This window comes from Ambystoma mexicanum, chromosome 2p (assembly GCF_040938575.1).
Source record: "Ambystoma mexicanum isolate Mex_15411 chromosome 2p, UKY_AmexF1_1, whole genome shotgun sequence".
Taxonomy (NCBI): domain Eukaryota; kingdom Metazoa; phylum Chordata; class Amphibia; order Caudata; family Ambystomatidae; genus Ambystoma; species Ambystoma mexicanum.
This window is the reverse complement of record NC_090923.1, coordinates 1,442,241,290-1,442,264,981: the sequence shown is the minus strand read 5'-3', so window position 1 is coordinate 1,442,264,981 and position 23,692 is coordinate 1,442,241,290. Positions and strand designations below refer to the sequence as shown.

Genomic DNA, 23,692 nt, shown 5'->3' with positions numbered 1-23,692 from the left:
TCTCAGGCAAGTGGTCAGTGGGACGATCTAGTGGTCGTTTCGCCAACACTGGTACAAAGCCTTCACTGGTGGACAAGAGAGAATCTCGCACAGGGGAAACCCTTTTATGATCCCGAAGTACAGGCAGTAGTCACTACAGATGCATGTCTGACGGGGTGGGGAGCTCACCATCTCCACCACACAGCTCAGGGTCTCTGGTCTCACTCAGTGGCCAAGAACCACATCAACCTGCTAGAGCTTCTGGCAGTATTCAGAGCGCTTCAGGCGTTCGAGCCCCACCTACTAAACCTGTCAGTGCAAATCCGGACGGACAGCAAAACAGCCATGTTCTACCTGAACAAGCAAGGAGGGACTCGCTCGCCAAATCTGTCCAAGCTTGCCCAGAAAATCTGGATATGGGCACTCAGACGGAACATCTTCCTGTCATCACAACATGTTCCAGGGGAGCTCAATTCCCTAGCGGATGCTCTGAGCAGAGACTCCCTCCCAGAGGAACACGAATGGGTTCTTCACAGAGAGGTCGTAGAAGATCTCTTCTCTCAGTGGGGTTTCCCCACTATAGACTTATTCGCCACAAGCGAAAACAGACAATGCCCAGGATTTGCATCCAGGTTCCCCCAACCAGACTCCCAGGGGAACGCCTTGTGGATGAACTGGTCAGGGATGTTTGCGTACGCTTTTCCACCAACTCCTCTCATCAGGAAGGTGGTGAACAAGGAGTCGATGACACTCGTCCTAGTTGCTCCCAGGTGGGCAAGACAACCGTGGTTCCCACACCTACGCAGGATGGCGGTGTGCGAGCCCATCAAACTTCCAGCCTGGTACAACCTACTGTCCCATCACCAAGGTCAAACAGTGCACCAGCAACCCAACTGAATGAACCTGGAAGCATGGCTCCTGAGGTCATAGAGTTTGGACACCTCAATTTACCACAGAGGTGTATGGACATCCTAAAGGAATCTAGGAAACCAAACACAAGGCACTGTTACTTTGACAAGTGGAAGAGGTTCGTTATCTGGTGCCAGAGTAGACAAATCAACCCAGTTGATTGCACTCCTTCCACTATTGTTACATACATGCTCCACCTGCTAGATGCAGGATTGGTTTTTAACTCTCTGAAAGTACACCTGGCAGCCCTCTCGGTTTACACCACTTCCCATAGCAAGGTTTTGTGGTGGAAAGTACCAGTAGTTAAAGCCTTCATGGAAGGAGTAAAGAGACTTCAACCTCCTATTTCAAACCCACCACCAGGGTGGGACCTAAATGTGGTGCTAGCCAAGCTCATGGGCCCCCCTTTCGAACCCAGGCATAAAAGCAGTCTCAAACACCTGACATATAAAACGGCCTTCTTAGTAGCTATTACTTCTATAAGAAGGGTCAGTGAAATTCAGGCTCTGTCAGTGCAGGATCCCTTCGTTACTATCCATAAAGACAAACTGGTTTTACGCACACACCCTAGGTTCTCGCCTAAATTTATATCAAAATTCCATGTAAACCAGTCCATCGAGCTTCCGGCTTTCTTCCAGAACCCGCAAAGCTCGGCTGAGGTGAAACTACACACCCTAGATGTGCGTAGGGCGGTCCTCTACTATGTAAATAAAACCAGACCGCTAAGGAAAACAGATCAACTGTTTGTCTCCGTAGCTACAGGCAAAGACGGGGATCGCGTCTCTAAAGGTGCCATCTCGAAGTGGATTATTAACTGTATCCAGCTGTGTTACTCACTCTCTGAAAAGACTCTGCCTTTTACGCCAAGGGCCCACTCTACTAGAGGCATTGGGGCCACTCTGGCTTTCATTGCAAATGTACCCCTTGACACCATTTGCAAAGCAGCTACTTGGAGCTCTATTCACACTTTTACTCAGCATTACTGCATTGACACCCATTCCAAGGCAGATACACAAGTGGGACAAGCGGTTCTAAGACACTTTTTTGCTCATGACCCTTCTCACATCCCACCTCCTTCTTCTGGTACTGCTCGCTAATCTATGCACAGCATGTGATCTAAGCAGATTCCACAAGCCTCAGAAGGGATACATTACTCACCGTAATCGTATTTCTGATGCTTGTATCTGCTTAGATTCACATGCGACCCACCCTTCCTCCCCTCCAAGAGAAGGTGCATGATTGCTTGTAGTCTTACCTTCTGTCTATCTGCTTGGATTATCTGTACTCGCGCTACTCCTCATGCTACCTCATGTCAGAAAAAATACAATCTGAGGATCCTAGACGCGTGAGGGATCTTGGGTACAGTGGACGTCACACTAGGGATAGTATTACTGGCACCCCCTGTGTCGACGCCCATTTTCGAGTTTCAAAAAACAAACTGTAATACTCTGCAGCTTCCACTAGATGTTGGCCTATGCACAGCATGTGAATCTTAGCAGATGCAAGCATCAGAAATACGATTACGGTGAGTAATGTATCCCATATATATATATATATATCCTTGAAAAAACAGAACTGAAGCAACGGGCACGGCTTGAGCTATTTATACCTTCGGTGATGTCGACAGAGTACGGAGTACGTCGAGGGACAATCGACGCCACGACCTCGAGCACAGTGCCCTCTGCCGAGAAAAGTTTTCCCGAAGCAGCGAAGCTGGAGATAACGATTTATCATAAAATGAGGAATATGTCATAAGATGAGGAATACGTGGGAGGAACATCCAGTCGAAAGAACGTTACAGTTGGTAAGTAACTTGTTCATCTTCGAGATCACCTTCGTAGTTACCCTTCACGCATAGTTAGTTCTAATCCTATCGGTGTGAGTGTGCCTGCTTTCTTCACTTCTCTCTGGGAGATCCAGTGTCTGATCTGGATGTATTTGTACCTCTCTCTCTCCCCTATGTGGAATTTGTGCTTGCATTCTTTGAAAAGGAGTGGGTTGCCATCCTGGTAGAAATCTTCTATCTTGAGGGTATTGCGTCCCTCCCATCTGTCCCAATAGGTTGCCTTTATTCCGGGGTGAAATCTGTGTTATGGCACATTGGGCTTTGCGGGCCCAATCCTGTGGTGATTTTCCCCCATTTCAGTGCTAAGTCCCATTTTTGTAGCAAATCCGTTGTTTCCTTTAGTAGTTGACCCCACCCCGCTTCTCTATTCCAGTTGTGTAAAGATTGTAACGCAGATAAAGGGATAGTGGTTTCTTCTTGTACTATCTTACTCCACCCTTTATGCGAATCTGAGTTCGACCACCTTAACATGCGTGCGATGTGGGCTGCTAAAATGTACCTTTTCACATTAGGGGCACCCAATCCTCCAGTCCACAGTGACCGGAGGAGAACAGATCTCTGAATTAATGGTTTCTTTTTATGCCAGATTAAACTAATAATCTCCTCTTGCAGGGTTTTTATCATCTTGGCTGGTAGGTTTACAGGAGAGCTAATGGCATATAGTTGCCGGGGTATGATTATCATTTTAACCGTGGCTATCCTAGCAAACCATGAGAGTTTCTGTGCATCCCATCTATGTAGGTACTTTCCAAAGAGGGGGAATATCTGCCCTATATATTGTCTCATTACTATTTGTTAGCTTTATCCTCAAATACTCTAATTCTTGATCTTCCCAGGATAGTGGGTGCCCCATACTTGTTCTCGAATTTAATTCCGATCTTCTGTTATATTTAGGGCTTTGGATTTGTTAAAATTGATCTGGAACCCCAAAGCCTCATCTATTCATCACTCTCAGCAGGGTCTGTTTTGTATCTTTCAAGAATAGCACAGTATCGTCTGCATAGAAGGCTAGTTTATGTGTGACCCTGGACTCTACCCCCAGAATTTCAGGATCCTGTCGGATTGTGGCTGCAAACAGTTCCATTGCCAGGGCAAAAATTAGGGGCGACAGTGGGCATCCCTGTCGGCTCCCTCTCTGAATGTCAATTTGTTCTGTAAGTTTTCCATTATCATGAATCTTGTGGATGGGAGTTGGAAATTGGCTGACACCATTCGTCTAAATGCCGGTCTGAATTCAAATTTCCCAAGCACTCGTTCTAGGAACCCCCAATCCAGGCTATCAAATGTCTTGCATCTAGTGCCGGTACCGAGAATTTCTGTTCTGTCCTTGTGCCCAAGTCTATCAGGTCTATAGCCCTTCTGTTATCTTGTGTATGCCTGCCCAGCACAAAACCTGCCTGATCTTAGTGTATGATCTTTGGTAATACCCGCGCCAGTTTCCTTGCCAGAATCTTTGCATATATTTTAGTGTCGCTTTTCAGTAAGAAAACTGCGGTAATTGGCGCATTCGGTTTTATCCTTCCCTGGCTTAGGGATTAGCACAGTGATGGACCTACCCATATCTGCTGTTTCTTTCCCTTCTTCCCTGATTCTATTGAATAATTTCATCATGGGCAGGATTAATTGCGTTCTGAAGGTCCTGTAGTAGCCATTACCAAACCCATCTGGCCCAGGTGTTTTATTGGCAGGTAACGTAGCTATAGCTTTGTTGACCTCTTCTGCTGTAATGAGTGGTTTATAGTGAATTTTTTCTAATGTAATTTTTTCGATTGTCATTTTTTCGACACCAAAAATGCTGGGGAAAAAAAGCATTTTCAATGTTTTATTTTTATTTTTTCAATTGCGGTTCCCTCCCAACTCCCCCTTTTTTTATAAACACTTTTTTTTAACAAACGAAAACAAAATAAAACATAGAAAATAAAAAAAGAACCATTCGGAATTCTTTTTTTCAGCATTTTATTTCGAGAAAATGGCATGTTGAAAAAATGTTTTTGAGAAATTGACTGGCTACCGTAATCACCCTCTCTAAGGTTTCTTTTTCTTCTCTGGTAAACTGTGGTAGGTTTACGTTCCTGATGTAGGATGTTTGAGTATCAGGTTTGTGTGACACCTTTCCATGATTCCAATTTTATCATCCTCCCCTGCTTGTAGATTACCCTCTTCATCTTGTATCTGTGTGATGTGGTTACAGGTTTTTATTCTTCCTTAGCTTTGCTGCCAGTTATCGATTAGCCATGCCTCTCTGGGTGAAGTAGATTTGTGTAGTGTTCTGCAGGGTTTGTACTGAGCTTTCTGATATGTGTGCCTCCATTTGGGCCCTCAGTTTTCTCAGGACTCGTAATGATTTCTGGGATTGTTTAATCATATGTTGTTTCAGACTGTTGTATTTCTCTTTCCAGCTCAATTCGGGTTACCTTTCTGCTCTTGGTGTTTGCAGATGCTTGTGCAATGAATTCACCCCTCATTACTGCCTTTCCAGCATCCCATACCACCTGCCAATCTATCTGCTCAGTATTGTTTTTGTTAAAATAGTTGGTTATTGTTTCTTCCATATGGGCTCTAAGTGCAATGTCTTGTAGGATGAACTTGTTAAGCCTCAGTTGTTTTTTGCCCGTTTTACTGTTTGCTTGTGCTTCAAATTGTAATATCACTGGGGCATGGTCCGATAGGCATTTGATGCCAATGTTTATTTCCATTACTTGGGGTATCAGAGTGGCTGAAACTAGGATCATGTCTAAATGTGAGTATCCTTTGTGCACCACTGAGTAGTGTGTCTATTCCCTATCATTGTTGTGAAAAAATCTCCAGGTCTCAATGAGATTAAGTTCTCGGAAGGATTTCCTCAGGGTCTGTCTGTTCCTGTGGTCATTATTATGGGGGGGGACGTCTTGTCCAAGCTGCACAGTTAGTCCCCTCCAATTATTACCTGGCCCTCACACCAACTACCTATTTCCTGCAGCACTATATTCAAAAAAGCATATTTTTTATTATTTGGGCCTTACAGCGCTACCAGCATATACATCTGTGTTCCCAGTGTGCCTTTGAGGACTACATACCTCCCTTCCGGGTCTTTGTAACAGAAACGTTTCTTAAACAAGAGTGTGGCTCACAGTAAGATTGCCTCCCCCCTAGTTAGTCTTGGTCCCGCTTTATGCGAAGTATTGCCCGGGATACGCTAGATGTGCCATTCTCTTTTCATTTGTTGTTAATAAGTGGGTCTCCTGTAAAAACGCCACTGATGCTTGCAGGTCCCCAAGTCATTTTATTATGGAGCGGCGCTTCATTGGAGAATTTAGGCCCTGCGTGTTTAGGGTTACAATATTCATATTAGCCATATTTGATCATTTGTGCGTCTCTGATCCATGTCTGCCCTTTATCATTCTTCCCCCCAGTGTTATGTGTTGTCATGTTCCTGCTCCATGTTTCTTTCAAATAACTTAACTCCCCCTAACTTTCCAAACTTGTGCTTCACGTGCACTTGTAAACTTTTAGTTATGCAGTCCATAAATCTGGACCAGTAGGGCCTTTATCTGACCCCAGCCACCACCCCTTGTTTCCCTTAATTTCCTTTTATGGATTCTACAAACCGTTTCAACATAACTCCTATCCTTCCCCCCGCAGCTTAGTTGCTTATCTTAATTGTATGTGTTTCCCGTGCCTCATTAGGATTTCGTTCAGGTGTCCTCTCTGTGTTTCATGCCCCTTCCGCTCCCCCTTGGGTAAGGGCGCCCCTGTCGTCACCCTTCCTTCTTGTTTGTACAGCCTGTCAGTTGATCCAGGTCTTTCTCAGGTAGCGATTCTGTTGAGCCAGTAGCTTCATCCGTACACATCAGGTCGTCATTTCCTCTTTTGTGGTCCATCCATATCGGACTTCTTTCTCTCGTAGCCAGCTGGTCACCACCCGAAGTCTCTTCCGTCTCACTAATGTCGCCTGTGCCATTTCCTAATAAAATGTGATGCGTGCGTCCTTATATTTAATCACTTCTGTTTCTCTGACCGCTTCCATTATCCGCTCTTTCACATGAAAAAAATGCACCCTTGTCATTACGTCCGGGGTCAGGTCATTCTTCTGTTGGTAGCAATTCTATATCCTGTGTATCCTGTGTGTCCTGCCCAGAATGATCGGCTCACCATCTGTTTCGCCCAATACTTGTTGAAATAGTGCTTGGACGTGTTCCTGTAGCTCAGCTTCCAAAATCGCTGTTGGTATGCCTCTGAGTCTTTCTCTGTGATCTGTGTTCGCTAACCTCTTGTCTGGCCACTACTCGGGTCATTTGTTGTTCCACTGCCTCCATGCGTTTAGCCAGCTCCCCTTGTTCATATCCTTGTTCACATAGCGTTGTTGCGGTTTCTTCAACTCTATGTTCAATTGTGGATACTTGTTTGGTCAGCTCTGCAATGGATTTGGTGAGGCCAATAGCAGTCTTTGATTTCTTTTTTAATCTTTGCCAGCATGTCTTGCAAGTCCGATCTTCTCGTGGGCGGATCTTTGGTTTCTGCTATCCAATCTGAGCTTGCAGATGAGTGGACTTTTGCTGGGGTCTGTATTTGTTTCTTGGCAGGCTCTTGTCTCTGCACCATGGCTTTTATATCCCCTGAGAGGGGACCCATTGATTTGCCTGCATTCGTTTCCATTTTACCCTGGAACTCCTATTTTTCCTTCTTGTCTTATTTCGGTATCCTTCTCTTTTGTTGCCTTCCTCTCCCCTTGTTTGCAGTACCATCGTTGCCCCGGACTATCCAGTGTCTGTTTCACCCCCCAGTTCCCCCAAATGATATAGGGGGGCGGATCTCCTCCACTTGCTTCAGGGTTTGCTTTTGTGGTCCAGCTTGCCTTATTGATAGGGGTGTCACTTCCTGCTGACAGGGTGTTCGGTGACCTCTCAGTTTATTTTTCCTTTTAGGGGAGCTGCACCTGCCCTGTTTCTTGGGGCCTGTTCTGTATGGTGTGGCTGAGAGAGAAAGCGTGTTGCTTCTTGTACTTTAGTGTGCTTATTTAATTATCTTTTTTGACTTCTCGATTTGTATGCCCTCGAGGAAGAGCCACACCTGTCCTCTTTCTGGAGGCTGGTTCTTTGAAGCGAGGTGGTTGCTTCTCACGCTATTAGTGTGTATCCCCCAGTTATGTAGCTTGCTGTTACTCGTGAGTCATATGCTGATTGGTTCGCCCCTCTGTCTGCTTTACCTGGTCCCTAATTACATCCTTGTGCATATTGGCCGTTTCGTTTGTTGTGTTAACGTGGGTTGGCTTCTACTTGCTTTGCCACTCACACATAGGAGCTCCTCATTCCTGCGCCCAGCTCCGGTGATGCTTCAGTGGGTTCTCGTGTGCTTTGTATCACGCTGCCGGCGCGTGTTCTTACTTTTCCCCTGTGGCCACCATGCTGCGCTTTCAGCGCGTTTTCTCTCCTTTCCTCGCAACCGTCTATGCATGTCTGTTCACCTCGATCAACGCCCTGCTGTCCGCTTTGGTCTCCCTTCCCGAACCGCAACAGCTACTGTGTCCGACTTCTCCTCTTCATTCCACGTGGTTTGGGTCCTACGCGCTCCGCTACCTCTTTCGTGGGTGCTTTGCAATTGCTTTAGTTTGTCATCCGTACCAGCGTTTCGAGCTCGTGAATCTTTCAGTCAGACTTTCGCCGCTCCCCCTCCTATGTTGCGCAAGCTGTACCTGGGTTTACAGAGTTACTACGCTTGTTGCAGTCGCGTCCCTTCTTCCAACAGATCAGTCGCGTTACGAGCGGTCTCGGGCTTCCTGCCTTGTTCCGTCCGCCATCTTGGATCGGCGAAGGCCCAGCTTGCTTTCTTCTGCGTTACTCTTACCAGCATCCAATTTTACTAGGTTAATTTTTCAGGGGCATATTCTTCAAACCTTCCGATTTCCATTACTATGTCGATGTTGTCTTTTGGAAGTCGATGTGGGGGATAAAGGGCTTCAACAAGGCGCGGGTGCCAGAGCTCACTGAAAAGACCATGTTCCTCGGTCCTCGCCTGGCCATGCCCCTGAACGGGACCATTTTAATGACTTTGATGGGAAATTCGGGCACCGGAGGGCGGGGAGAAATCTCTTTGGGGCCTTGATTGATCTGTCAAAGACGTTTGATCTAGTGAATAGAGACCGCATTTGGCCCAAATTGGACAGTTGGGGATCCCAAAACAACTTGTATCTATTCCGATTGCTCTGTAAAGAGACATTACGGTGGAGGGTAAGATTAGATGGTGGAGGTTCTCTCTCTGATTACATCAAGGTGGAAAGAGGTGTCGGGCAGGGTTGCTTGGAGGCAGCCTTCCTTTTCAATCTATATCTGGCAGACATGGGAAGGAGGTTGGAAATTGCAGCTTTTTGCTCAGCCCTAGGATAGGGGACAGTACCAGTAAATCTCCTATATATGTGGACGATATCGTCCTTTTGGACAGGACTGAAGTTATCTGCAGCGATTGTTGAATTCCCTGAAGGCATACATTAAGGAAAACAACCTCTTAGTTAATCCAAGTAAATCAAAAATGGTGGCTTTCAAGAGTCGAGGGAAGCAAGGGTGCAAATTTATATGGACAAAGGAAGGACAAGTTATTCCGGTGGTCAAGGAGGTTTTATACTTGGGTATTTCCCTGTATGCATCCCCGGGTCTGGGGCAAAGTGGTCAAGATCTCTTAGGAAAAACATCTCAACTATCAGCCCAAATGGTTAAAATCAAGGGGAAATACTGAAAGTTCACAATTTTACCTCTAGCCAGATATACAGCAAAGGTCATTTAAATTCTCCTTTATTGATTGGAGGCAAAACCATTAATTTGGGAATTCAACTGGCAGCGCTTGGAGGGCTCCATTTGGAAAAGGGGTTTTTGGTCTTACTCAGTCTTCCGATAGTAAGTCTACGGTATGAGCTGGGGCTTAAATCTTTAAAGGCACATGTAACCTGGAGACTTGCTTCTCTGTATCGACAGATAATGCCCCCCCCCCCCGAGATTGACTCTCTCTATATAAAGACCTTCAATCTCACTTGACCAAACAGAGGTCATCCCTTCTATTTTGTCCTCCAGAAACTGTTGCTGGGTGTCATGATCTCTGCTTCCAAAGGGTCAGGACTTACCCAACTCCCTTGGAAGCACACCCATAACCCCGGTTCCGGGTTCCGGGTGCCGGCCAGTCCCAATTGGGACCTTTTGGACCCTGTCCTGGCGCCAGTGGCACCAGGCTCATAAATATGCCCAGTCCCAGCGCTGGAAGCGCCGGGCTCATAATGCTTGGGTGGACTTACCTGCAGCAGACCATGCTGCTTACTTACCTGCCAGTTGAGCCCCTGATCCTCTTCTGTTTGGGACTACTTTTCCTGTTGGGTGGGGCAGGAGCCACTCCCTAGGTTTAGAACACTGGAACTCTTCTGGAAAGCAGGAACTCTTTTCTTACCTAGGCGAGGCCGTGGAAGGAGACACCTAAGCACTACAGGAGGCTATTTAAACCATACCCGATGGATGAATCTTGCTTTGCGTTATTCTGCATTCTCTGCAGCAGAAAGCTCACCGTGTCTTCTGATCCTGTGCCTAAGGGAACAAAGGCTTACCATCCTGGAATCCAGTCTTCAGCAGCACCTTTAAAGACAAAGCAAGAACAGGTTAGCACTACGGTCTTCAGTGGCAGCGCATCTCTTACCTGGTCCAGCGGCTGTCACCAACGCCTCGCGCTGCATACCTGCATCTGAAAGACAAAGGCTTACCGACTCTTCGCACGCTCCGGAGGTCTTCGCGCTGCATTCCGGCATCTGAAAGACAAAAGCTTACCGGCTCTTCGCACGCTCCGGAGGCCTTCAACGCTGCATCCCGCATCTGAAAGACAAAAGAAGGTGCGTTTAGAGACATTGGGCAACTTTACTACTCATGTGCCATCACTCCTTCCCACGCCGAAATCAGCGGGTATCCCAGCACCCTTCAGCTTCTCTAAAGCTCTGAACTTGTACCTGCAAGGTAAAAGAGACAGTTAGTGCGCATCGTGAAGCAGGCAACAAGCGCTCACTTACGTGCTTCCAAGTGCTTCTATTCCTCATGCGGGTTCGATCCTCAACTCTCTTCAGCCCGCCATCGCCGGAACCCTGCAAAACAAGAGGTATCATTACAAAAGATCTTTACATAAGTCAAAAGCCATACTCACGTGCTCCTCGGCACCGCTCCACAGCAGCTACGCCTTACGCACTTAAAGACTTTTAAGACATTTGAAGTGCCCAGAACTTAACGTTCGTGCAGTAAACGACGGACAGCAGTCCTCTGAGGTCAAGGGGCCTGCACCCTTATCCAGTGAAGAAACTGGTTACGGCACCCTGCCCCCGAGGCAGATGGAGAGCTCGGCGTTCACCTACCTAAGGTGAGATTGTTAACCTTTGGGGTCCTACAGGAGAAGAGAAAGGGAAGAGGAGAGAGGCACCCAATAACCCCAGTTCATTAATCCCATATTTTCTATCTGCAGACATCTTACTCTCCGAGTCAGACACACAGTGCACAGAGGTCCAGCCCGAGGAACCAACCGTGTGTTACACATCACCTTTGAAGACACGGCATTCACCCAGTCAAGACCGGCGCCTCTGCGGGAATCAGGTGAGCGTTACACTGGGAGCCCTCACGGACTGTAACAGTGACGTGGAGTCTCTCATCACTAATCCAGATAAGACCAAAGGGACCCTTATGCAGTTGGACTGAATCCACACTATAGATCAAATGCGAAAACTCAGAGTGGGAAGTCCACTTTTTCCTTATGATAAAAAAGAGGATTTCTCGCAAGATACTTGAGAAAGTTCCCTGACCCCAAAGTTAGACAACATTTTCTAAGGTTTCGGCCAAATCTGCTACATACAGGAAAAGTGATGTCTATTTGGGGCTATGGTGATGAAGGACAAAAGTTGTGTAAAGTTTGTGACGACCCTCGAAAGCAGTCCCTGACACATCTTATGATGGAATTTGAGGGCACCTGGGAAGTAGGAAAGAGGTGCTTCTGTCAGACGGTTGAAACTGAGGATCGCCTTCTTTCCGAAATGTTTTGGGACAGGCTTATAGCAGGTCGGGATATATTGTTAATGATTAATATAATCAGGGTATTGAAATTGAGTAGGATCATATCGCCAATTTATTGCTGAAGTGTTCGCAAGACATCTCTGATGGGAAGGATGAAGATACAGGAAATTTGGGTCTTCTTTGTTCTTCCTTGTATTTTTGTCTCTTCTCAGTTGTGAGTGTCCAACTTGCTTTGTTCTTTCCTTTTAACTGTTAGTACTTAACTTGTTTTATAAAATGTCATGGGATGCCTTTTCCTATATATATATATATATATATATATATATATATATATATATATATATATATATATATATTTTTCTTTTTTAGGAGAGTCCAATGTATAGACCTTACATTTTAGGTCTTGGGTTGTTTTTACTGTAGTAGTCTATTACTTTTATTCTCTAATGTGTTGACTTATATGAATTGGATCTTTTGCATGGTTTTGTTGTGTAAAATCGATTTTATAAAACACATATTTCGTTTTAAAAAGACACAAGGGGGAAGGGAGTCGGAAGCAAGCAGTCATCCCTTTCCCTTGGGCAAGGCTCAAAGTATGCATTGATTTGTGTTTTTTGCATTTTGTTTTGGGTACCAGGGAGAGGAAGCAGGTTAGAATAGGATTCCTGGACAGAGAGCTTAGTTGTATGTTTGACCATCTTGCCACTGACAAGCAAACCCTTTGACCTTCCTTTCTATGGAGTAGGGTTTAGTGTGTGTTGGGCAGAATCCTGTGCAGTTCCCTTGGGGAACACTGCAAAAAGATTAAGACTACAGGAGTAAGCAGTAAACCCAATTGGTAGCAGTCTGCACCACCCAGATGTACCTGGTAGCTGTGGCTGAGCAGTCGGACCTCTCTCAAGAAGAGTAGGACAGTATATAGAGTATACACAATAGGGCTAAAAACACAGTAGAGCAAACAAACACTGACCTGTGTATAAAAAGTAGATCATTATTTATTTAAAACACACTTTAGGCAATATACTAGCACTCCAAATCAAAAGCAAGTTAAAACACAGTCAGGTAAAGTATACACATCTCCCTTAATAACTATAAGACAAGTCAGGATTAAAACACCATAATTTGTTAAACAGATGTGAGCGCATAACCTAATGGCACTCCAATAGTTTGTTTATAGGGAGAGAAAAAGGCAGAGCATAGAAAAAACAGGTCCCAACACTTTTAGGAGTGTTCAACAAGGGAATAGTGGCAGTATAGACTGTAGAGCCAAAGTTCACAGGCCAGACCCACTTAAAAGGGAGCAAAGCGAAATGTGCCTGGGATCACACGGTTTAAAAATGAACTAAAAGTCTTTGCAGAATGTTCAAAAGAGGTTGGGGCGATTCAAGAAGGTAAAGTTAGAAGGTCTGGGACCAACCCAGTTGGCAAGCCAAAGATTTAAGGGTCACCTTGGGCAAACCAAAGAAAGGGAGGCCAGGCAGGGCACAGTACCTTAAACAGAGAGGAAGCTCCAGCGGTGGCAGTTGTTCCTGGCAGTGGTTGCAGTTCGTTGTTTTGACCAGGGGAAGAGAGTATCTCGTCGAGGAGTAAACGCAGAGTCGTTGCACTGCACAGGGATAAAACCAGCCGTGGAGTTCGTCAATAAAAGGAGCGTTCCTTTTATTGGCGGTCAAAGTGGTGAAGCTTGGCTATCCGGCCGCCGGGGTGCTTGGCACGGGCGATTCAACCAAGAAATGTCTTTGGAAGGCAAAAAAGGGCAAACTGGTTGGTCCCACCAGCTCAGAGGAAGAAGACTCGTCCAGCAGAAGATCTTCTCTTGTCATCAGGAAAGTGGTGAGGTAGTTGCAGCAGGGCTTCACCAGTGGTGTCGTCATTGCAGATGGCTCAGCTTCTTCTTCTTCGGATTCTTAGCTCCTGTGACGACTTCTGAAGTTCCAGTCCCAAAGGCCCTGCTTTTATGCAGAAGACCCCCCATTCATCAGCCTAGCTGTCAATCACTCATGCTAAGTGGTGAGCCGGGCGGCTCCCCAGTGGGCCAATCAGAGTAGAGTGTGACTTGGGTTGCAGAGACGATGCAGTCCAGGGTGCCAATTCCCCCCTGCGCCCCTCCTGTGGAACCCAGACAGAGTGGCACCATTTGGAGGGCTTCAGTGGAGAAGCCCGCCAAAATAGTGGAACAAAGGGCTCGACGTTGGTCAGAGTTACAAAGACGGACACAAACACCATTTTAGAAAAGAGTTCTGGCAAAAAGGCCCAACCCGGGATTTAATATTAAATAAATAAACCGGCGGCATCTTTAACATTGCACCAAAAAAGTGGTGCGTTTAAAATCAATTGGAAAATCCCGTAGAGAATATTCCTGTGAAATATTTCGCGTGGTAACCACTGCCACCAGCCAGAAACTCGACAAGGGAGGACTGGACAGTGCCCCCTTGAAAACAGACCCATGGGCAATATAATTAACCCCTTACAGTACTTCCACAATATGATGGTTTGTACTGGTTCTGTTCACAATTTAGGACTAGTAAAGTTAATGGTGACTTTACATGCCCTGGGAGACAGTAGTCAGTCCCAAGGTATGGAGTCTATGTTTGGGGGTCACTATGACACCCCTGTGTTACTGCACTGAGGGCGCTGTGTAACACACACATACAAAATTACAAAATAGATGATACCTTATGGAGTAGAAAGAAACCCCATAGCCCATAAGTACACAAAGAGTCAAAGATACTCAAATCATGCCTAAGAGTGGGAGGAAAAGAGTCTCACTCTTGGCAGGAGAAGGAAAAAAAATCCAGCAAAGCTGCTGGGGGACTCACTAGGTTTGGGAAATTAGCCTTATAAGAGAATTCTCCCTAACAGTGTGTCAGACTTGGGGAACGATTAGGACTTTTCTTTAGAGAGAATACAACTTTTGAAAATCATGCTTCCTTGTCCGTTTCCTGATTCTGATTTACCACATTCCCCTCAAGGTAAACACAGTACTGTTGAGTGATTGCCTCTATGCGTTAAGCCCCTTCTGGTCTAGAATGGCTGCAGAGGTTTCGCTTCCCTGTGTGCCGAGGCTGGGGAGCGGTGTGCAGCGTCTGAAACAGCTTCGTATTAGCTCCCATTAGTTTATCTCTCTCCAAGTGGAATATGTACGGGATTGTGTGGGTCTTTGAAAATCCATGTAGACTCTCCAATTCCCCTTCCGCTGGCTCTCTCTCTTCGACTGGGATTTGGTCTTAGATTGTATGGGGCACTGATGGGCTGTTGTCCTGCGGGGGTGGTCTCTTCTAATAGCTATTGCTTCTCTGTCAGTCCTAGAAAAGAAAGAGAACACTTGGCCAGCACATTTCTTAAGAGGCATGGGATGATGTAAGTTGATACTGCACATGTAAAGACCAGCATTTTGGGAGGAGACAAGAAATGGGGCCCTCCCAACTGCCACCTTTCCCCTCTGTAGTAGGATTGACACTTGCTTGCCACCCAGTAGTCCTTCTTTCCCAGAAGCTTGAGCAGGGTTCCTATCCTCTCCCGACAGGGTCAGGTCACTGACCTTGTTACCCCTTTTAGCTTCTTTCTGTATTTGGTTACATGGAAATGTGAGGCACCTATTGTCAGTACAGACTGGTTAAACTATTTTCATTTTTTTGGTAATGTGTTCTGTACCATGGCACGCAGCTTTTAGTTTGGGAATCATCCTACATTAAGGATATATAAAGTTACATAATTAGTAGATGGTCTTGCTAGGAATATCCATTTTCAACTTTGAGTACAATTCTTTTTTTCATTATCTGCACAGAGTCGCTGGGAAGCCCTTCGCCATGGCATGGAGATGTTACCTCACCAGGTTCCAGAATGAAGTTGGACAAGAAGGAGTTTGAGGAACAGCAGCGGGACAAGTTAGCACAGGAATTGAAAGCAGAGAAGCGCAACAAAAAGAAGGTACACTAATTTCTCGGACCAACCAATCTTATTACAAAATGTACTGTAAAGATGGGGAATATGTGAACTATGATGTACTATTGACTTGTCAGCATGTGAACCATTATGGGCCATGTATATTAAATGATTGGTCATGTGCTACGGAAATGGGGAAATTGTGAGTGCATATTCTGTGGAGGCAGTGGTTGCACACGTTTTTATGTACTGTGCGAAACCAGATGGTGTCTCACCCACTAGTCCCTGGGAATCTCTCTCTCAGGGGGCCAGGGCACGGCCATCACCTTTGGATCCAGACCCTGGGGGTGGACCAGTGCGGGAGGATCACCTGGGTGAGGGGTCTTTAGGGACAGGGGTTGAGGCAGCCGGTGGTGAGATGCAGTATTCCCCCTTTTTTTGTGTATCCAAAACCTCCTATTTTTTTAGGATCCCATGTCCCAACTCCGCCCTCCCCCCTTTCTGCACAGACACTAGGCCAAGAAAGAGGGTGACTGAGAATAATGCAACTAACTCTTGTACATCGTACTGGACATGTCCTGCTAATCGGGTCAAGCAAAGTCAGGCACTTGACTTCAAGTGCATACACCTGGTTCCAGTTAACTCTCCTCACATGGATAAAAGGTAAAACCTAGAGACACTCTGAGTAAGGTGGAACACGAGTGCGAGCAGAACTCTGGGCAAAGGCAAACCTACTGGAGTAGAGGGATTGACCAAGGGGCGAGAGCAGCGGGTCAAAAACCCTAACAGTTCCCTACAGGAGGTTGTTGCCTCCACAAAGCCGCGAAAGACGTGGAGCAGGCCAGATCCCCATATCGAAAACTGCATTGTGTTTCAAGGATGCCAACAACCCTCCTGTGTGAACGGCAGAGTTGGGAAGGCGAGGCCAGGCATGTGGTACTAAATTTGACTAGTGAATTGAAAACTGAAAAAGCAAGAAAGAACCGCACACAGCCGGTGGGTTGGCAAGCAACCTGAGAGACCTTTGTGTGCTAAGAAAGATTAAGGTTTGCAACAATATATAGCAAGTGAAGGCTGCATGCGTGTGAATCGGACACAATGAGAGGCAGACTTCTGAATGAACTTTAATATAAAGACAGCTGTGAAATCAGCGATACTGAGTAACGGAGTGGTCTGGCAAAAAGGAGTAGCCCACTCAAGTCTCTGTGAAAGGTACATTGTTTGAAGCGATAAAAGTGAATGAACTGTAAAAGCGAAAGTGAATGAATTTAACCCAAAGTGAAGGGGAGAGGAAAAGCTGAGCATCAAATTCTGAGTCAAAGTGGTCCTGCAGTGGTTTGGGAAGGAAGCCCTGCATATTCGAAAGTCTTTGACATCTGAAAAGGGGTCTGAGCCCGAATGAGGGAGACCTGAAGTGTAAAAAGCTTAGGGAACGGAGCCCTGGCAAGTGTTGTTGAACTGTGAAAGGTCTGAACCCGGCAGAGGGGGACCAACATTGAACTTTTGTTTTTCTTGAACAAGTCTGAGCCTGAAGGAGGGGGACCGGTGTAAACTTTCAGTTTTGTTATTTGAGGAGGACTGGAACAAGAGCCTTTACTGTGGAATGCCAGGTGGGCCTCGAACCACGTTCCAAACTGTGTCAGTGTTAAAGTCTGAGCCAGACTGTTATCCTGCCTGTAGAAGACTGCCTTATTACGTGCTGTCTAAACATGGGGAGGAGAGAGGATTCAGCCATGTTTGTTTGCTTATTGAACACTGATTTCCCTTTTATATACATACTTCCTTTACACACTTTTTTTGTACAAGAGATGGGGCAAGCATTAGGTTTTATTAGTATAGGCCATTTTGATTTGACAGACAGGATTTAAGACTGTTTTCTTTATTATTTGATGGTCGAGACAACTCCCGTCCTAGTTATAAGGCAAAGTAGGAGTTTTTCCAAACCCCACAAATTTAATAAAGGTTTTACAAACTGTATCCTTTGTCAGTGTCATTCTTGTGGTACCATGCTTCCCCTAAAGTACTCCCTTGGCAAAGTATGTGATCCTGCATGTATTTCCTGGTAGTGATACAAGAGCTGCCATGTACTGATAAAGTATAGGTATTTGAGCATAAATTAACTGTGATGGTGTGGTATATGAGTTGGCACATGCTGTGAGGAACTATTTAGGCATGTGCTGTGAAGGTGGGAGTACCAGATACGATATGCGCCATATAGGTAACGGAGTGGCACGTTGGAGCGAATGCATGATCCATAGTGTTTCACCTTGTCATTCAGCTCCTAGCAGTGGGTACATGAATGAGGTGAAAAGCAGCTTACCATCCCTGGGTTTCTCCCACTAGGCATGCCACAGGGGCTTTGCCTTCTGGCAGTTCCCACTGCTCTGCAACTGTAAGTTCTGTGATTGTTATTCAATCCAGGACTGTGGGAGAATATATAACTGATAGGCTATTCAACAAAGCTAGGGTGCAGCACAAGCCATCATCGCCTAGTCTTTGACCTGAGTGAGGTAAAAGAGCTTGAGCACCTGCGCACTTGCCAGGAGTGCTACATGAGTGACATATACACACCACCAGGTGAGAGGAAGAAACCGAATGAGTAACCAAAGCTCCTACATGGCTGTTAACACTGCATACCAGCCTCAGCCCATACAGCAGCGATACCTGTGTGACTGCCGTAGACCACCAGAGATATAAAATAAGAAAACCCCAAAGAAGGACTGTACTTACCTTGTGGGCTTGCAAAATCTACTAGCCCACTAACATTGGCAAGCAGTTTTTATGAAGGGCGAGTCCCATTTGCATGATACTCTACCGTGCTGGCGAGTATGGGGATGTCATGAAATGTATTTTTCATCTATTGCAAACACACTTAGTTTGCAGAAAATGGCAAAAAGAAGTTTCACTGTGCATGCTTGACAGCATTGCACCAAATATGAAGTGTGCTTATGGCGACATGCACCATTTTACAGAAAGCACTGGTAAATATTTGGTCAATAGTCACTTTGGGGCAAGTTAATTTCTTTTTAGTAGAGTATGTAACTAAGGAACTTGCCCGCAAGGTCTAGTGGTATTTTTAAGAATTTGCAAGGTCTGGGGCGACAAGGACAAACCCACTCTAACACTAACTTGTACACTGTACAACATGACCCTCCATTGTTGTTCTGCGGCAGCCCCATGCAGAGTAGGAGGGCAGGGTTTAACGTGCTATATGAAACATTTGATGTATGCAACACCTTAAGGGCATGGAAGACAAGGCAAGATCGGCCAGAGCCAATAGACGAACCAGGAGATAGAGAAGGGTCTCTATCTTTGAGAGTTGATGTTGGTTGTTGGGTGAGATCAGAGGAGGTGGTGGCGGCAGACGAAGAGCCTAGCAGAAGGACGGGCAATGGAGTGGAGTGTGGATGCGATTTATGGAGCAGGTGAGGTATTGTTTAGTGAGTGCAAGTGCTATTCCATTGTGAGTGTACGTGAAAGACTGGTGAGTGTGATTAGGAGAAGCAGTGTATGAAATGAATTTGAAGTGAATGTGAGGGTGAAAGTGTAATTGGATTGAATTTTAAATATGAGAGTGAAAGAGAGATGTCTGAGAAGATGATGGGGTGGAGTTGTATAATAGTGTAGAGGAAGGAGTAGTGGTGTGGATCAGAGATTAGAGGTGGGAGCATTAACATGAAATAGTGGAGGCAAGGCTTAGAAGGAAAGAAAGACATTGGAGGAACAGAGGAGGAAGATGCAGAGAGTAGAAGTCAAGGCGTGAAGAGTTGGACAGAGCAGAGTAGGAAGAGGGGAACATCAGAGGGAGATGCGTATATGGGCGTGATGCAAAGAAGACCGAATTGGGGAGACTAACTGAAAGGCACACCCCATTATTTGGTATAGTCAGCTAACCATTGTGATACTGTAGGGTGCAGTCTAGGAAGTCCACAAGGGAAGTTAGTGTGAGAAACCTGACCGTGTCTCACCCGCTAGTCCCCGGGTATCTATCATCCAGGTGGCCAGGACACAGTCAACGCTTTTGGATCCAGTTCCTGAGGGTGGACCAGTGCGGGAGGATCACTTGGATGTGGGGGTCTTCGAGGAGTGGGCATGGGACACTGGATAGTGAGACGCAGTAACACCTTCCCTGTACCACCTTTTCCTCATCCTACCAGGTAGGATACTTAGGAACTCAAACCCTCCATCCCCCTTTCCCGACACAAACACTTTCTCACAGACAGCTCACTGTGCGAGAAAATGGACTAACACCCGAGCCACATACCTGACATGTCCCAACACAATGGTCAGGCAGAGTCAGGCAATTACTGATCATTACACACACCTGATTTCCATCACACTTCTCCACATGGATAAAAGGCGGAGCACGAAAGCAGACTCTGAGCAAGGCAAAGCACACGAGGAAGCAGCAGTTCCAGAATGGCAGTTTAATATGAGGAGAAAGACGGCAAGACCATAGAAGGTTGCAAGGAGGGAAGTACCCTTGACCTTTTCAGAGGAAAACCGTTACTTCACGCGCCTTCGAGAATAAGAAACCTAAGACCTGGAATTAAAGCTGAAGGAACCTGCATTGTGTGTCAGAGGTACCCAGGTCTCTCCCGCTTCGATAACCAGGCCGGGCGGAGCGTTTGCTGCTGTGGTACTGTCCTTGACTCCTACAACAAAGCAGCACCAGTAAAGTCAACACAGCCGGTGAGTCGGGGAGATGGATAGCAGACCGGTCTTTGTTAGTGCCAAGGTTGCAAGCGGCAACATTGTATGAAGAAATCTAAAGAGAGCAGTGTGTGAAGCGTATGTGATGAGCAACGCGAATATAATTGCCGGTCAGATAGCACAGCGAGTAGAGCGTTTGCTTTGACATCTGTACAGAGCCTGCCCACGCAGGTTCGAATCCCGGCAGGGCCAAACTCAGTCTTTCATCCTTCCGAGGTCAATAAATGAGCACCACACACCGTGGGCAGCGCTCAGATGCCTGAGGGTTCATAGCGCTATATAAAAAAAATACAAATACAATTCCACATTAAAGGAGTGACTGAACTTTTAAAGCCAAGATAGGTACTGTATACAGAGTGGTCCAGCGCCACGTGGGTGCTCATTCGAAGGTCTCTGTTAGGTATCCAACTGAGAGGTGGCAAATGTAAAAAGGAATTGTGAAATCGAAGTGGTCCTGCAACGGGTTAAAAACCCTGTGCATATTCGAAAGTCTTAGATAGTTAATGTGAAATGAAATTGGTCTGAGGGGGGTGGTGAAGGGGGGGTAGGAGGTGGAGGAGGAGGATGGAGAGGAAGACGAGCGAGAGAGAGATCTCCATTCAATAAAAACCCTTGAACTGTCTCTGAAAGATGTATGGACCCCAGTGCAAAAGTTAGCAATTGCCATCCAGAATGTTAAGGGTGGTGAGATGCAAGTCCCAATGAGAGTAACTCTGGGGCAGTGGGGTGTGATTTTTATACGAGCATAAAGAAGCTATTATCCCTCCTAGAGGTCAGGTCGTGGTTTGTACCGGTTTATAAATGGAGATATCAGAGGGATCCTGTAGAAGAATGGACCCAAAGTATGGGTTGACCCATTATTATTTTCTTGAGGTACGAGTTATTGAGGGAGGTTAGTGGGAAGAAGTAAAGGTAATAGCCAAACCATAGTGCAACTTCCATGTGAGACAATCCAGTCCCAGATATCGAGGAGGTTGAAGCGCTGGAACCTACGAAATGACAGAAAGAGCCCAATTCCAAAGCCTCCCAGGGCCTGCTTAACTTGAATTTGCAGAAGCCCAGATGGCGTATCTGCTGCTTGAGCAGGCTTGCAGTAACTTGGTATGAGAAGCTGAGTGCTGAACTTTGTAACACCAGACTAGAAAAGAAGGGACTCTTGTACCGAGTTGATGTTAAACCAACTGGGGTAGGGACCACCTATAAACAACTATTGGTTCCGAAGCAATTCCCAGAAGGCTGCATTAGAACTGGCACATTCTAAACTGACGGCGGGACAATTCAGGCTGGAGAAAACACGGGAGCCCTTGCTAAGTCTGTTCTACTGGCCTGCGGTATATGCCGGGCTCAAAACGTTTTGTTCCTGCTGTATAATTTTCCAAAGAACCTCTCCAGATGACGTACCCCCTAGAAACCGCTACAGGTCAATTTCTTCAGGATCGGCATGGACATAGTTGGTCCCTTAAAACCCCCAAAATCAGGAAATCAATATAAACGGGCAGTTGTCAACTATGCAACAAGATCTTTTTCACTGTCATGGTCTCTTGGGGCACTGTGCTGGTAGCAGGGGAGTATCCAGCATTGCAAGAGTGGGGAGACAAGCCACAAAAAAAGTCCTGCTGCTTTCCTCCCAAATGCAGTGTACGCAATTCCATACGGTCTCATTCACGCCCACAAACCACCCACTCCTGCCCCAATCTACTTTTTTTGTAACATTAGTGGTAGATGGCATTTTAACACAAAAAATAAATAAGACTGCAGGATTATTACAGATGCAGGAAAATCATCTATTAGACCTCTGTCCAGGCGCTCTGGGGCAAAATACATACAAACCTCCAAATTTTCATATGGATTGCACCAACAGAAATGACTTGACAGAAAAGGACATTGCAAGGAGCATCATCAGTTGTTGATACTTGAAGGCTCCATGGAAGTGACTTTAGAATAAGTAGCCATGAGTAGGCCAAGTGGCAGATAACTTTGTGGTGCAAAATACCTACATTGCACTACTGTTATTTATGGAGCAACTCTTAAGTCCGGCTTTTTTTCAAAATAACTTGATATATTAACATATGATGTATGATATGGTATTTTATTTATATTGCGCTTGTACACACGTGTTTCAGAGCGCGAGCAAGCAAAGGGTGGGAAACGAGAGAACAAAAACAATTATTTTAGTAGGCCCAGTGACATAGAACAGAGGAGAGAAAATAATAAATAATAAGTGAAATAAATATGGGCAATGGAAAAAGTGGTAGTGCGGCCAGCAGTGGCACGTGCATGATTAGTCAGATAGGGTATATTTGATAAGTGCAGAAGAAAGCTGGGAGGGGGGCTGTATGAGTACAGATACAGATCCCAGTGCAGGGGGCGGCCCGGAGGCAGTGCAGGAGGGAGGCAGGGTGAGCAGGTACCTGGGCCCGAAAGTTCAGTGTAGTCACTTTTCCAGCCAATGGCGTGCTGAGCGGGGAAGGGGGCAGGAGTGGCAAGCTGCCCCCCCTTCCTCTCTCGGTACGCCACTGATGGGGAAGGTGCTTGCACTGAATTTTCAGGTGATTTAAATAAATCACTCCCTCCTGGGAAGCTGAATGATTTCTTACCTTCGCGCCGGAAAGGAACCACCGGGACACCGTTTGGTTCTCAGTCTACGCACTTCCGCCCGCGTGCAGCCCTTTACTAGTGCTCTCAGTGGGGCAAGGCGAGTGAATGCTATTAGAATCTCTGCTGGCGACGAGGCGTGCCCTGTGCCTAAAACACTTGGCCTGGCTCCCATGTTAAGATAATTTGGAACGGTGCAAAGCAGTGCCAAGCTGGAGGCCCCCGCGTGCCGTTTTATCGTCCTACTCCCAGGGCAATGCTGCTTTTTTTAAATGCAAACAGCGAGTCTCTCCATCCCACCCCCATTTGGCAAAAGGTCTGTTTGAAAGAAAGACATTTTTTTAAAGATGTCAAACTTCTTTAGTTAAAAAAATGTTTTAGCCCTGGTTTACAGTTATTTTAATTATGCAAGCCCTAAACGTTTCCTTTTATTTGGAACACAATGTTGGTGCTTTTTTTTGCTCTGGAAGCCTCCCAGAGAATTGTGCGCATATTTATTTCGAAGGAATATTCTATGACTCTGAAACAATGCCATTTATTGACTACTTGGCTTAGGTTATTGAATTCAAGACTTCACTAGAAATGCGTATTTGTCCAACTGCCGCTAGGCTCAGACTGCCCTTCCCAGCCGCAGCAGGGAAATGTACCAGTCACCCTGCTTCTTTCAATGTGCTATTGTGTTCCTCCCAACCATCGCTGTTACAGTAACGTTTATTATGTCCTGCGCCAGCCAAGAGGTCAGCGACTTCTTCCAACGCCTCGTTCT

The 23,692-nt window shown here is 46.0% G+C and overlaps 1 protein-coding gene across 7 annotated transcripts in view; it reads left to right on the top strand.

Annotated features, from left to right (window-relative positions):
• LOC138567600 (uncharacterized) overlaps positions 1-23,692 on the top strand; it is a 1,191,853-nt gene that overhangs the window by 413,614 nt on the left and 754,547 nt on the right. For all 7 annotated transcript variants that reach the window (XM_069645994.1, XM_069645989.1, XM_069645987.1 and 4 more), the window contains one exon: positions 15,521-15,663. In XM_069645994.1, the coding sequence (XP_069502095.1) occupies positions 15,521-15,663 (143 nt within the window). The remainder of the gene's footprint in view (positions 1-15,520; positions 15,664-23,692) is intronic.